Source organism: Callorhinchus milii, unplaced genomic scaffold, assembly GCF_018977255.1.
Source record: "Callorhinchus milii isolate IMCB2004 unplaced genomic scaffold, IMCB_Cmil_1.0 Scaffold6, whole genome shotgun sequence".
Classification (NCBI taxonomy): domain Eukaryota; kingdom Metazoa; phylum Chordata; class Chondrichthyes; order Chimaeriformes; family Callorhinchidae; genus Callorhinchus; species Callorhinchus milii.
Window position 1 is genome coordinate 22,331,357 of NW_024704747.1, and position 16,678 is coordinate 22,348,034.

Here is a 16,678-nt window from a genome sequence, read left to right on the forward strand (position 1 = left end):
AGCCTTGAATTATATATGAACCTAGCAAGGGATATAGCAGTGGGAAAGCACCATTATCTTTTCCCTACCTAGCATAGGAAAGCCCGAGATCAACACCTCCATCAACTTGGAGATGAGATCAACTAACTCCCAGTTAGCAGTCGTGGGATCAAGCTTGGGATCTTCATGCATTTTATGACTCGGGATCACACCATCAGAAAAGCAAACACACATACACCTCTATCTGTAATGTACATTGTGTGTCTCAGCAGACACAGGCAAAATGAAAATCAATCAACACAATGCATTCACCAATGATCTGGTACTTCACCAAACGCCGGCCAAGAGCAAACTTAAAATCCATCCATCCCTTTTTTCAGATACCTACTAACAATCATGAAATGCATTTGTAATCTACAGTTTCAATCCCACTCACTGAGATCGGAATGCATCATATGATCATCAACTGAAATCTCTAGTTACCTGAGCATGAAATAAATTCTAAAGTTTTCAACAGCCAAGGTTAGTCATTAAAACTAAAATGATACATTGCCTAATGCACTACATATTCCTATTGATCTAGTTAAACTAGTTATGTATTTATTTGATTGTTGGCTGGGGAAAGGGTGGAAAGGATGTTATCTGTGGAGGGAAGCATACCACTCCCTTTGAAAGTTTTAACACTGGAGATGAATGAGCTTTTTATACCGTTCTTACCATCAAATGCTGCACAACTGACTCACCAAGTTAAGTCAAGTCATTTAAAACCACATTAAACACATCACAAAAATCTGACCACTGCAATCACTGGGCTCTGCAGTAAATCCTGGGCGTTAATTTGAAACGTTTCAATGACGTGATGAAGGACATCAAACAGATGTATAAAGCATATCAAATGCAAGGAATATTATTATCACTGTTAGTATTATTATTATTAGCCAGTGTGCCATACTTACAGTTGCTGATAACTCCACCGAGTGGGTCACCTTTAAAATCAAACTCGATGTCCATATACTTGCCCTGTTTTTTAAAAAAAACAGGTTTTTAATCCATGTCAAGGAAATGAAATCACTGTTTGGATGTAATAATTACCTGAAGGGGCAAGAGGTGACATTAAACAAAGGCGTTTATTCTATGCAGTTTTCCTCTAAGTGTGGTTGCCAATACTGTACTTTAAACTGTGTATTTTTACTCTTACTCTAAGTCACTTATGTTAGATTGCTTTAAGTCAATTTATAACAATGCTGTGATTAATTCTCTGAATCTGTCTGTACACATTCTGTAGTCTGGAAGATTTTCAAGTTGGATTATAGTGTCTTAAGAACATCGCATTGGTGTATTGTGTGCTCACTTTACAATATTCCCATTAACTCCCAAACCACTGCCCAATGCAAAGCCTTGGAAGAAAACCAGAATTGTTAGCACACGTTTGTCAATAGCATTTGTTCCCAGGCTTTCCAATCTTCAGCAGCACCTTATTGTGCTCAGTCATCAATCTTAATAATACAAATTTACATTCATATAGCATATAATAAGGTGTAGGTTTGACAGTGGCACAGACCAACTATTGAGAAACACAATTAAGAGCAGTTTCTTGAAGTCCCCTGTTAGTTACCATAGTGAGGTTTACCCTTACAATAAAATCTCACTATACATAGCAGTTAATAGACTCATCTTATTTTACACTCATCAGGGCGTGCCCTTAGTTGGGCATTTGGTCACCATCAGATGCAAATGAAAACGAATCAGACTGTGAAGAAACAATTTGAATAGTGAGTTACCTCATTACTGAGATGCCCACAGGGTCAGGTTCTGCTGTGCAATGGTGCTCGGGTTTATGTCAATGTGGATGCAGTTTGAGTGGTAGATTAAAGTGCATTAATGATTTGTATTATATAAAACTATTGTAAATTTTCTCCAGGAGAAAATCCACAGCTCAACAGGACTATGAATTTATTACTCACAAATCTGGATGAGTTGTCGTTTCTCATAGTCTTGGCATTTCCAAAGGCTGGTGAAAAACAAGAATTAGCAAAATGTTACACTCGGATCTTCATGTCTGAATTAAAAAGCCAATTATTTCAATGGAACAGATAGAAATATTATGTGTCTCACAGCAATGTTTGGCAGAACAACATTGAAATTCAGGCCTCTTCTCATTTCATCAGCTGCAGATTCTTCTACCAATACCTTTCTTTACCATCATGAACCAGACAGAGAAACAAAATAAAACTTATGCTTTTGTGTGTATAACCATACATTTGGCTTGCAAATCTACTAGCCTTCGTGGGTGTGGTGAGGGAGGGGAGGGAGCTGAGCAGAGTCTTGTTGGAGCTAAGCTGGCTCCAAGCAATATCAAAATCAAGCTCACCCTCTGTGGTGGTCTCAGTAGAATGTTTCCTGAGCCAGGCAGGTCTGCAGTACTCCAGGACAGTACTCAGGACAACCCAGCCAGCTCCGCTCATTGATGGGACTTTGAAGGGCAGACTAATCAACGTTGGGGGGGAGGGATTCTTCCCACTCATCTCCTGTTAACCTTGCAAGCCAAAGCCCTTACAGATGGGTGGTCCTAGCTGGACAAGCAGCAAGAAAGCTTGCCAGACAGTGCTTTCAATGGCAAGCCACGTGGTTTTAGTTGGTTAAACTCCAGTAGTACCCCAACACATACTCTGGTGTCCCTAACCCATAGGTCCTGCTAGCTTGCGCCTAACACTCTCCAGATTAGGTAAGTAGGATGCATCCCATTAGGGAGCGAGAGTTGGAATCATATCACTCATTTATAGTCCACCAGTGGTGAAAGATAGTTAAACCGTACAACTCCACACATTGAGCTTTCACCAGGCAAAGCACAGGCTGCTCGATGGAAAGATGTATTGGGGGGAAGAAAACAAAGAATCTCATGCCTCTTTTCAGCCAAGAATGGAGCCTTAACACCGAAGTCAGGTGAAAGGTCCTGCCTGCAGCCAAACCAAGAGGAACTTGCAGGCAGGCCGTGCCAGGGGAATATACAGTCATACAGCAATGGGTCAATGTGCTGTACAAGGAAACATATTCACTGCCATAAATTTGCCAAGTTCCTAATGTCAAGAGCAGTACTGAAGGTGACGTGTACCTACAGGAAAGTGGAAGTATCAATCACAAATACTGCCACCTTGATCGCTCCCTCATTGCTGCAAAGAGTGGGAGAGAGAGAAACTATGAGAGAAGCTTAAGATACTAAAGAGATTGTGGTAAATATATATATATTAAAATAATGTATGTAATGTACTAGTATGTTTTTACTAGAACAGGCCTTAACCTTCATAAACAGCCCACAATCTGACTCAACTTGCTCCATTCCTTGGTGGGATTGCAAATGAATGGCTTTAAAATAGATCAGTTTTTTTCACAATGCTCTGCTAGGTGTGAAAAATAATATGGTTTGCTAATTTAAGGTTCTTCCTAATTTAAGCAAAGCAACTAAAAGCAAAGCATTGATGAGATTGAAAATGAATGCGTCCAGTCACTCTGGAGTCTTTTGGATGATGTGTCAAGAATTTCCTTATCAGTGGTATCAAAACCACTCCTTTAATACCTGGCTCTTTTGAGTTCTGCAACAAGACTCTTGTGTAATACCAAACCGAGAAATTATTTTTCTGCTACTGGGAATTATCCAGGTACAATCTCCAATTCACTAGTCGGAATTTGCCTATAAAATGCACAGTACCTATGCTTAACAGCAAGTCCTGTGAAGCGCTTTGAGACATCCCCCCAACATAAAAGGTGCTCTACCCAATGTAAGTTTTTTTTAATAGCAAACGTTGGGTTTTAGCACCGCTCAATTTGGTTTGTCTTGGTTCTGGCTTAGTAAGTCAATGTATGCAATATGTATAATATATTTAATTTATGGAATAGATTTTGCCCACAAAATACACAGTCAATCCACTTTACAATATATTCTGTGAAGCACTTTGAGACATCTCAATGATGTGATAAGGGGCTATATCAAAGCCAAGAATTATTATTATTATATGTTCAAAATCTTACCTTCCAGCACAGGGTTCGACTGCAGGAGCTGTTCCTTTACTTGATTGACCTCTGTTCCTTTGCCACAAACAGCAGCGACGTAGGACATAACCAGTTTGCTGGCCTCTGAAAAGATTGAAAAGATATTCAGATTCCAATAGTACCAAAGCAATAGTCATCAAAGTGGAACTAAATTCATTATGTGTACCAGTTTGGCTCAGTTGGTAGAAACCTTGCCTTTGGATCAGAAGGTCGTGGGTTCAAAGCCCAAATGGAGACCTGAGATCTTAAGTCTATGCTGACACTCCAGAGTAGAGCTGGGGAAAAAGAGATCTTAAACTGAAGTCCTGCCTGCCTGTTTTTAGATGGATGATAATGAAGCCATGACAATATTAGAAGGAAATTTCTCCTGGTGTCCTGACCAATTTTGCTCCAGATAAATTAGTAATTCACCACATGGCTGTTTGTGGGTCCTTGCTGCTATGTTTGTCTACAGAGACTCCACTACACTTGACAGCAATTACTTTGAAGTGTTGTGACTGAAGGTGCTATAAAAATGTCAGCTCTTTCTCGGTTAAAAATCATACATGGTTGACAAACACCAAGAATCTTTGAAACATATTCCTCGTCAGGAACAGATTTTTGACAAGTACGAGGTGTTGTGACTAACGAGTAAACTGAAAGAGCTCAGAAGTCAAAGACTCTAATCAAACATGATGTTAAGGCAAATTCTGACAGCCAATCAGGAATTCAGCACCCACTTTTCAAAAAACAGCCAAACACACACCCCTTTCTCACCACTCTTACACAATGAGAAATGTCTGTAAATTGCCATCTTTTTGTCAGCTTCAGTTGCCATTTTCTTTTGTGTGATTAACGTCACAATTTTGCGGGTTTGGAAAGAAACAAAACACAGTGTCTGCTTTTTTTTAAAAAAAGAAATGATCTTAGCTTTTGAGCAATTCTAATTCTTTATCAAATAAAGGGATTTTATTGCCTAGAAAATGAAGTTTATTATAGCTGAAGCCAGATTTCTCTCGGACTGCAGAAGGAGGCAGGACTGAGTAACAGACTGGTAGAATGAACCATCACATATCAGATAACTCTTAACAGCCAATGTCAGTGTTACTGGGGGACAGAGACAGCTCGCGGTCTTCTTGGATTCCTAGCAGTTTGAATAGTTTAGTTAGAAGTTATGCGGCAATGTTTTCTTCTATAAATGAGCGAATTTGTTTAGCAACAGCAGTTATAATGCAAGTCCATTTATTTTCTAGCCAGCTACATTTGAGATAAAACAGATGGTACAGAGTGCATATAATTTTGTTTAATTGTGGTTTTTTTTGGTCAGCCACATATGGAACCCCATCACTACATTCAAGAGTATGCAAACCAAACTGAAAGAGACCTATTTTTAGGAAGAGGCATTAATATTATATATTTAAAACATGGAATTATTTATTATTACTGTTGAAGACTTTCATTCCTTCCCCCCACCCGCCGCCATCTAATGTCAGTTCAGCGTCCTGCACCCCTCTGTATACAAGATGCACAGATGTCAGACCTTCAGCTGATTTTGCTCAGTTCCCAGAGTTCGTGAGCTGGAAACACTCAGTAAGATCGTGATGGAAATAAACTGAAGCAGAATAACTATTGAGGATTTTTTTTTAAATTGAGGACCTCAGCAAGATGGTGATCCCATAGTGCAAAATAGTGCAAAGGTTGAAATGAGCAGAAGAAAGGGCACAATAAATCAAGAAGTGGTGATGCCAAGCTTGAGTCTTAAAAGCCTGTAGATCGTAGGAGGAGGGGAAGATTGAAGATAAAGAACGTCACAATCTTGAGGTCCTGGGAACGAATAAGTTGGGAGTGAGAGCCTATGATTGCAATACAGTGAGGATGGGAAGAGGGAGAGCAACAGTTAAAGGTTAGCCCTTCAAGGCAGTTAAACTCAATTGTTTTAGAGTTGAGACCAATTAGCTTTGATGCTCCCATTACTGAGGTGCACAGTGTCCACTAAGTACTTCTTGTTCTCAATTTGACTGATCCCAAAGAACACACCTACTGATCGTTCTCAATTAGCTCTTGACCAGAACATCAACATGTGTTCCTCTTCTGATTTTTGACGCACACAAGAACATTTTTGTGGTCAAATTTATAAAAATATATAAACAGGGAGCTGGATCCAAGAATGTGTTCTGCAATCAAAATGCACCACAAAATGTTCAACTTCAGGGTGATGATTCTCCTTATGGGTTTAAGAAATAGTTTGTATCAGTGCTTCTTGTTCCATTTTTTTACTACAGCTGGCAATCATTAAAACATACCCTGCTCAATAAATAGCTCGGAGTTAGAGTGCCATGCTGAAATATTACCACTTGAACAATGCTTGGTGCAGTGTCAACAGTGTATTTAAGACAAAATTGAAGAAGTATGCATATATGAAGAAGAGAATAGAAGGACATGGGAGAGGGAAACAGGAGGGATGGAGTTTTTTGTGGTATAAACACTGACATGCACAAGTTGGGCTGAATTGGCATGTTTCTGTTCTGTAATGTTCTACATACTTCTAAGCCCAACTCCTCAAGGAGCACATAAAGGCTTACATCGAAACTTTGTGGTCACCTACATAAGCTAACACTACAAATTTTACACAGCTTGTCACTTTTATTTAGGCTGCATAGCATTACAAAAGAATGATAATTTCAAGCTCAGCACTTTGGGGATGCTGAATGACCCTGTGCATTCAATACTTGGCATTATGTGGATGCTACAGCATGGAAACAGACCATTCGGCCAAAGTCTTTGCACGCTTCTAATTCCCTCTCCTTTCTCTTTCTATTTCCGTCTTCCTCCTGTATACACCATGTTTCCTCTTAAATATGTTGATGCTTTCTGCTTCAATCACAGTTTCCAGAAGTGAGTTGCTTATTCTCACAACCCTCTACATAAAGAAATTCTTCCAAAGTTCCTTTTAGGTCTGCTAGTGGCTGCCTTATACTGTACTAATAGCACCAATTTTTGGACTCACTATCAAGTGGAAACAGTCTATTATTATCCACCTTATTGTATTCTTTTATAATTTTAAACACTGCTACCCAATTATAAGTTGCATTGATCCCTCACAGTTGTTTCCTCACTGGAGAGAAAAGTTCTAACCTGTCCAATTTTTCTTGCTCGTTGTATCACTGTTGAGCCACAGAAATGATGGTGAGAGCTCGTTGGAAGAGACTGACAGACTGACAGCAATATGAATGCAGAGTAAACATGTTCAACAGCAAGGGATGCTTTAACAATTAAACAATTCTGTAACTAACAGAACTCTAATAATATATTTTAAAAAACTTTGAAAAAGAAAGATGATCACACTATAAAAGCACATCATGTGTGTAGCATTGATGCTATTCTCAGAAGTGAGGCTTTCAGCCTGGGTCAAAGTGTATATTAAATGAAAGATGATTCTGTTCTTTTACTTAATATATTTTTTATGATGGGGCAGTTTATAAATAGTGCAACAGGATATAAGAGTCTGTACGACACACTCTTCAGTCTTGTGATAAATAAGACACATCACATGGCTCATCGGTATTTATTGTATTAAAAGCTCCAAGACTCTGATTGCAAGCTTCTGGGATGTGGTTATCTCCTGAGTGTCAAGAAGACCAGTCGATACAGGTGAAAGTCACAGCTCAAACCCTTGCTGCTGGAAATGTTACAGTTAGCTGGTCTGGAAGAAGACAATCTTTTTTGCCACAAATTAATAGCCAAGATATGAGTTTGAACTCTTCTGCTCTAGGTTCTGAGTCTGTCCAGGGATTGTTCACTTAACCTGTGGGCAATTGGCTCCTGCAGTTCGCCCACAATATATACAGTCAATTCACTTTACAATATATTCTGTGAAGCTCTTTGAGATGTCTCAAAGACACGATAAGGTGCTATATTAAATGCAGGAAGTATTATTATATTATAATTATTATATTGTTATTATAACACTCTTCTTTAGCTAACTACTGGCCCTGATTTGTTCTGCGCGTGGACACACGCATGTACACCATTTCGGATTCAAATTTGGTTTATATACAAACCAAGCTGAGACTTCAAGTTCCCAATGCTCCTAAATTTCACAACTTGCCAATATTTTTATGGGAACCCTGTGGATCTGCAGAATGTGAACTGTAATGTAAACGCTGCTCCCAAAGGCAGCAGCAGGAAGTCATGACTACACATTGCACTTGCAGCTTGTCTGGCACCGATCGCTAAATAGCTAAGCCAATGAGATCTGCCACCCCTGCACAGCCTGAGCTCCAACCTCAGGGGTCCACAGTGGGGGTGCTTTGCGTAGTCAGGACACTCCCCGTGGAGTGGTTAGGTGGTGGGGAGAAGTGAGGGTTGAGAGATAAATCACTCGAAGTCTCTTTCACACGATCACTAGGAGTTCATTTCAAAGTGGCTGTGACAGAGGCCTGGGCAGGAGGCTTCGCAATATTGGAATATCACATAACTCAGGAAAGAGAGAAAACAGCCACCAAACCTCTGCAAGCAAAACAGTTGCTGGACAACAAGAACTCCCGGGCCAGGGAGTCTTTACTGGCGTTGAACCAGTAACCACAGATTGTTACACATGGCAGCTGGACAGAAACCATGGGAAAGGAAAAAGAATGTAATTTTAGCACAAAAGTGGCTGGATTGGAAAATTCTATCGAAGGAGTCGCAAAGCTGAAAAAAATCTACCTTTGCACTTCCTCTCAGGGCGAAGGATCTTGTGAAATAGTCTACAACTAGCCCAACAGTACCTCTGCAGTGTCCAGTTTTACTTCGCTAGTTTAAGGGAACACAAGATTAGCTGGTTATTAACTTACCACTGTTCAGTTCATACACACACACACACCCACACACACAACGCTGTGCTTACGATTACTCAACCAGACCAAAAGTTCTACAAATGTAAATCTCCTGTTGGGATCTGGAATGCATATAGTTTAGGCTGACATTCCAATGCAGATCTGGGGGTGTGTTGCATCATTGGAGGTGCCATTTTTCAGATAAGATGTTTTGTGTAAAGATCCCATAGCACGATTTGAAAAGGGAGTTTCTTCTGGTAACCTGTTCAACAATTCCCCAAACAAAATTGGTCTTTCGCTTCATGGCTGTTTGTGGGACATTATGTGTAAATTGGTTGCTGGGTTCACCACAAAATGCACAATCACTACACTTATCAGAAATGTAGTGAAGCACTTTGAAAGGCGCTATATCAAATGCCAGGATTATTTTTTATTATGAATATTATTAACCACGCACTGAAAATTTCCCTTTTAATTTCATCCACGCACCAAAAGGTTTCAAGAAGTTGAATGTCTCCTTTTACCGAGCGCAGGATACAAGTTCTGGACTGCTCCAAAGATGCCTTGCGCCACCCGATCATGTTGCCATAGTGCCTGAAATCCACGACTCTTTAGAACAGTCATCTGGCTTTTAAATTGACTGTGCTTTCAGGAGAGTGTAGGATGTTCATTAACACTCCCACACAAAAAAAACCTCCCCCTCAGTTCAACCATTAGCAACTGTTTATACAGCATTTAATTTAGATGCCCCGTGTTGACATTTCTGCTTTGCCCACGTTGTGTAACGTTGGTGCAAGCAGCGCAACATCATCAAATGGCAAATTGCTGGTGACAGTCTCTCCAGAGCAGTTGCTGGCTGTTATCAGCAAGTAAGTGGAAACCACTCTGTGCGGATGAAGAGATAAAAATGAATTAGTGCTGAAAACTGGATACCGGAGGAGTATGCGGTATTTCATTAAAAAGGGTTGTTTGAAAGAAACTCTTTTAACAAAAATATACTCAACACTTTGAGATGGTCATGCTACACGAAAGGGGCTATATAAATGCAAGTTGTTATCACAAACTGTTGAGAGGGTACTGCATTGTCAGAGGTGGTTGTTCTTTGAATACGATGCTAAACCAAAGACCCATCTACCTTTTCAAGTGAATGTTACAAGATCCCGTGGCATTACAAAAAGAGAAAGGAGCTTCTCCCGGTGACCTGACCAACAAGCCCCCAAATAAAATTGATCATTCATTTCATGGCTTGTTTGTGGGACACTGCTTTGTGTGGAATCCTGCCTACATAATATGCAGTTACTACACTTTACACATCCTGTGCAGGGTTTCAAGACATGATGTAAAAGGCATTATACTAAACGTAAGTATTATTAATAATTTATTATTATAATGTCCGTCATGTCTGTGGAGGAGAGTTTAACGAGGCTAAGCTCATATGTTGCAGGCGCTATTTGCTCTTACAAATCCACAGTGCTGAAAATCTATTGCTCAAGTTGGCATTTTCAGAGGAAATGTCCTTCGCCTCAGGGGAGTGACCAAGACCTACGCATCCACTTACAATCAGACACCAGATGGTTAATTCACTTTCCATTCTCCTAACAGCAGGGGCACTTACCCTAATTATGGGATTCAACGGGATTCCCAATTGTTCGCCCAGCTACAAAGAACACCTACATTAACAATGCAATGCTGGTGAAGTTGGAGGCTACATAGAAAGATAGAAGGTGTCGTCCTTTCGAGGAGATGTTAAACCGAGGTCGCATTTGCCTGTTCAGGTGGATGTTAAAGATTTCATGGTAATACAAGGTGACCAAAAAGTCTTAATTTTCAGCTACCCTATTATCTAAAAAAATCATAATTGCTTTAAGAATTATTAGACATTGTAACTCACAAATCATAAATTTTGGTCGCCCTGTATTTGCAAATAGTTTCTCTCAGTTTCCTTGGCAAAAATCCCACAGATAAAATTGATCATTCACTTCATGGGCATTGCTTTGTGGAATTTGGCTGCCGTCTTCGGACACTGACTGTCCTGAGAATGTGGTGCTGGGGACTTCTCTTTGAACCTCTGCAGTCCTCGTGGGCAATGGTGCTCCCATGACGGTGTTGGTTAGGGAGTTCCAGGATTTTGACCCAGAGTGGGTTGGGGTGGAAAACAAATACAGCAGAGAAAAGACTAATCTGTGCAATTATCCGAGTTAGACAAAGAGCTGTTGCAAGGCGGTGTCATATAGTGTATGATAAGAGCGTCATCGCTCTCTTTCTTTTGCTCAACATATTATCTTGTGTCGAACAAAAGAAAAGAGAGAATCGTACCAATGTGTAACATAACAATAGCCCAATGTTTCCAGCCAGGAAGTATACTCTTCTGTATAAGGATTCCGGACTTTAGTTTGAACATCTGGCCATGTCAGCACCGACCGCATGAAGTCTTTATAGGATCAATGAGTCATGCAGGAAGAGTGGTGCGTACAGAGCCGAAGAGATGCATTTAAATCCTTTTCCAGCTTAGAGCACAAAAAAAAGTTTCCTCCTCTCGGGCTCTTGACAAGTATAATCATCAAATAAAAGGCTAAAAATAAAGATGAGCCCTTTTCTTTGTGGCAGACTGAATGATGTTTCCTTCCTTGGTGGTCAGCAGCCTGGAAGCTGCTATTTTAGTCTTGAAAGGCAGCAGGACCTAAATTATAAGTGGCTGAACCAAGGTAATGGTTAATATAATGGTCTTCTTTTGGTGATCAGAGCAGAGATTGGGCAGAAAGCATCACGCTGTCAACTCGACCACTGCTATGATGACCTTTTGTCCACAGGCGATCTTTTACTACCACTTCCTGCTCCTAACAGGAAGTCCACTGGCAGTCTGTTCTCCCACTTTTGTTACCATTTATGCACTTGCCCATGAACATACAAATATTTAAAACGGGTCCTACAGTGCTGTGTTTGCACAGCTGTCCGTGGATCTAAGTAGGATCTGTTTACTGTTTCTTCACCACTCAGTCACTCGGGTGGGGGAGCACTGAGGATTCAGATCACTCACACTTTTTAATTTATCTTCAAACCCAATAACTCCATTTGAGCTTCTTCCTTCCCTAGGTTCCGACCGCACATCTTTTGGCCATTTTGCAAGCCAGTTCACATCAGCTACAAGAACCTGAACTGTACTTATATCAACCAGCCGAGTCTTAACAGGGCAAATTCAGAAACCTCTGCACACACTAAAAACAACCCCATTTGAATTTATTTAGATTCAGACTGGGAGGAAAAAAGGCTGGAGCTGTCAACTTTTGAGAAGCCGATACAATGACTTGCATCGAGTTCCTGAAAGACCAGATGAACTACATGGCACACCGATGACATTGTAGAGAATACAGAGTTGGACACCACATATGAGTTCCACCTATGACTTTCTACCTCACCCAGTTATGATTGGTTGCCCTTTAAGAATTTGTTCAACTTGGCGGATGAAACCCAAATGCCTGCAGCTCCACTGTCTAATTAGCCACGTCCGAAAATCAGGTTCCTTTTGAAGTCTGCAGCAGTTTCGCATTTTCTGGACTCTCTGTACTGACGATTACCATTTCACTTGAGAGGAGACAGGAGAATGACAGGAGATGCTGAAGTGTAATAGAAGGTTTCTGAAGTCCCAAATGAAAGTATCATTATTTGCCACGGCAGTCATTACAGATCTCGCTGAGAGAGCTAACTGTAGTTTCTAATTTAGTGCAGAACAGGCATGTGAGACAGAGAGAGGGAGAAAATGAGTATGAGAAAGAGAGAGTCAGAGAAAGAGTGTGAGAGAGAGTGTGTGTGAGTGAGAGAGAGAGATATAGAGAGAAACAGAAAGGTCTGATCACAAATTCATGTATTCATCAGATGCTAATCGTATGGTAACATTTATATAATATGGTAATATATGATCAGTAATCGTGCTGATCTACTGAGGGTAACAAGCTTTTTCTTCACTCCCAGGGCTGAAGACCAATGCTAAGAAATGACAGTGAAATAAGCAGGACAAACATGGAAACTTGACAGTCTGAGGTCAGTAATCAAATTTGCAATGGGAGGATTGAGTGAAGCAAGCGGATTTATAGAGCTGTGGGGTTCTGTGGCTGTTTCATTGAATCGATGGGATTTGCGCATTCACACAATGCTGATCTGTCATTGTGACGGCTGTGTCTACATTACAAACTCTGCAACATAAGGACTTTTGTTCTCACTTGAGAAAGGTTCAAAAGAGCATTTATGCTACTCCAAATTATTCTGCATAAAACATTTTTATATAAATCTCCAAGGATTTAACCAGCGCACACCATTCATTCCCCATTGAGTGAGCACTAAAATTCAGAGATTACAATTGAAACACACAACCAATAGGCACAACATCAAGGCTCAACCATTCATCTCGGTGCCAATGCATATGGTGTTGGTTAAATGACAATGAAAAGGTTCTATATAGTTCACCAGGTGCAGTAAAATCATACCTGTTTTTCCAGCTCCACTTTCTCCAGTAATAAGTATACACTGGTCTTTGTCCTGGTCCCGTAGAGATCGGTAGGCCTCATCTGCCAAAGCGAAACTGTAAAACAATACATCAGTTACAGTTTTTATGTCCAGCAGTGAGCTCCAGATAGCTTCCATTCTTACAGGAAGACTCAACTCTAGCACAGACAGGTCAAGCAATAGGTGGCAATGATGTGTAGATAGTCCTGCCATTTCTGCCCACTCCACCCATATTGGAAAGTATTCCCAATACAGTGGATGAAATTTAAGATGATAACTCTGAATCATTTGAGTTTCTTGGTTGACGAAAGTGAAAGTGGCCAAAATACAACTAAACACATGGTACAATGGTATAGTTGCTCCAATCTATGGTGCCCTGGAGTTGGGAGATGTAGATTCCAGCTAACATCTGATCCAAGATATGCACTGCCAGAGATAAGGAGAGAGACGGCTTGGGGCCTGTCACAAATGAGACCTGGGATCGCTGAAGGGAAGGCAAGGATATAAATAACAGGAGGGTATTTTCAAGGAAATGTCCAAATTGGGCAATTACTGGCCAAAAGCACGAGAAGATTGGTGGCACGATTCAGCATTAATAAAGTAGCACTAAAATATGATCTACCATCATTCTTATAACTATCTATTTTACCTTTCATTCTCCAGGGGTGGGTCAGTTCACCATTCTGAATCTGGGCAAGTATTGTTCTGTTTGTTTACCATTAAACGGCTTCATCTCCCCTTCCCTACAATGATCTACCAATAGGCCGTTGTTCACAAGTAGATCGAGGGAGTGAGTGTTAGTGAGTTATTCCACACGGAAAGAGAGTTGTATCACAGTTAAACCCTGCCACCCCCACTCTATCATTTCCAGTAATGGTCAGTGGATAGCAATCAGGAGCAGGAGCATTCATTGGCTGTTTTTCTCCCAACCCCCTCCCAAACCCTTCAGGATGCCAAAGTGAAGTGCAGCACTATCCTGTACAAGAAGCAAATCTGGGACTGGCCTGATATGTGCGTCTTGATGCCTCAATGAACACGTGCTGCTGCTGAGCGAGTGGAGGAGACAGATATGGTAATTACAAATGAGCAGCAGCTTCAATTACCCACTTCAAATGCTCAGCCAGTAATTTAGCAGCAGCAGCACCAAACCCTGCACTTAAACTAGTTAGGTCACAGTCTTGCTGCGGATTCTGTGGGACAGCTTAATTTGCGGTATAGCCCAGTACTTACCTGAAGGAAGAGACTGTACTGCAGCACAAGCATCTGGCCATGGGTGTTTTTAGTAGGATTTTAACTCAAAAGTGTCACCTAGCATTGTCCCAAACATTTGGGAATTGCTAGCCAATCCCTGGTGAAAATTCCCAAACCTTTACAGTTTTTTTATGAGCGGACATGAATCCAGAAGTAAAGGAGAATTTCAGAATCTTCACATCTCACCCCCCGAGAAACCCAAAGTGAACTTCCTTAGTGATGGGAGCTGAGCAACAAGAAGAACAACAATTTGCTCCCTTCACATCAGACGGGGTCTTGGAACAGAAGAGACATGACTAGGCACAGCCTCCAAAACAATCAGTATCAACCTCAGAGTCGGTTTATCTACAAAACCCAATCCTTTCATTGGGAGAAAACATTTGTAAACAGTCAAGATTCTGTGTAGATTTTGTTGCTTATCCTTATTTAATACAGCCATTGTATGGTCTTGGTGTCAGCAGTATTTAATAGGACATGTCTATGGGGTCAGTCAGAAACTATAGCAACACGGGCAAATAAACTACAAGTTTTTGCTAACTTGGAAACTGAACTAGAATACACAATTCTCTACGACGGTTCACTTCTGAATATTCTAAAATGTTGGAAGATTGGAAAGGTATTTCCCTTCAGTATTCGAACGGTAATTTTTTTTATGTTAATAGAGACGAATATTCTTACATTGCAGCATTCAAAGATATGTGGCCAAATAAGGGAGGGAAAAACCAAAGTGACATGAAGAAACAAAAAGCATTATTGAGACGAACGAGGCTAAATGACAGTGCCCAAGAGGGCTTTGCCTGTACAACTATGCACAGAATTACTGGAATTTTACTGCACTCCCAAATACTTGTCTGGAAAGTCCCGGACTCATATACATATCTTACCAAGAGTTGGGATGCATAATAAATCATAAATATATAAATTAAATCATTAGTTACAGGAAGGCTAAAGACTCTGAAACACAGTTTCCTTTTGAATCAATTGCAGGTCATCGAAACAACTCAGAACTTAGCGGTCTGAACTGAAAGACAACTGCTATTCACAGACTCAGATTCAAAGAGTGACCAGACCATCTAGACAAGGCTGAATCACTTTACACAGAGAGCAGTGAACATGTGTAATGGGCTACTCAAGAATGTGGTAGAGGCACATTAAATCAGAAAAATCAAGTGGGAATTAGATAGCAATGTGGCAACAAAAAAAATTGAATGAGGGGTACGAGAGAAAAGTAGGTTAGGATTACTTTTTACTTTGAAAACTGCCAAACAGACAACAATAGTCTTTTGTGCTGACCCTGGTTTGAAAAGTGCTTGTAACAAGATCAGGAATGCAAACCCAGTTTAATGCTCCACTTTTCACTCCAGAGTGAATGCGGAGCGAGCCTGCAATAAGACTGTCAGTCAATACTCGATACAAAATATGCAGGTGAATTACAGCACCCAGTCAGACACCATTTGCTCCAACAATATTCCTGGACATAAAAAAAAACTGTACCAACTTGACCCAGCTGGGGCCATGAAGCAGGTGATTTGTATTTGTCTTACATAAAAGATAATACCTGAAATTTCCTGCCAAGAAGGTTTGAAAGGTGATTAATCCCTCCTGGCATATGAACACTCTCAGGACAACACTCACTCTAGGCCCCTGGGATCTGCTGAAACGGCGACTGCAAGGCAGCAGGAATGTCATCACAGCAGATACACCGTATCTGTATGTTATGCATGGAAGTCAAGCAAAAATCTACAGAACCAAAGCACAAAAGCTACCTCCTCTTTGCTCTAGAATACATGATTGTATCATACACTCGACAATAAAACAAGTGCTGTGTCTGGGCTGCTATGCTACTCAGTTCCCGCTGTAATAAATGAGTAAAAAAAAGTATTGACCGAAGGTCTCGCTTTATACTTGATCCGCATTCATTCTGGAATGAGAAGTGGAGAGTAACTGGCTTTCTGCTGCTGGTCTTGTTACAAAATGATGTTATAAAATCTCTCTCCTCGTCTCTCACACAAAATGACTCGAACGCAGTACCAACATTTGTTTTTTTTCATCTTGTTAAATACACAACTGATCTGTATTAATATTATGCTCATCTTCGTTCTAAG

At 40.5% G+C, this 16,678-nt stretch overlaps 1 protein-coding gene across 6 annotated transcripts in view; it reads right to left on the bottom strand.

Annotated features, from left to right (window-relative positions):
• myo1b (myosin IB) overlaps positions 1 to 16,678 on the bottom strand; it is a 112,575-nt gene that overhangs the window by 51,924 nt on the left and 43,973 nt on the right. For all 6 annotated transcript variants that reach the window (XM_007890164.2, XM_007890169.2, XM_007890167.2 and 3 more), the window contains exons 4-7: positions 13,304 to 13,398; positions 4,006 to 4,110; positions 1,944 to 1,990; positions 936 to 999 (exon numbers count right to left, since the gene is read on the bottom strand). In XM_007890164.2, coding sequence (XP_007888355.1) covers positions 936 to 999; positions 1,944 to 1,990; positions 4,006 to 4,110; positions 13,304 to 13,398 — 311 coding nt within the window. The remainder of the gene's footprint in view (positions 1 to 935; positions 1,000 to 1,943; positions 1,991 to 4,005; positions 4,111 to 13,303; positions 13,399 to 16,678) is intronic.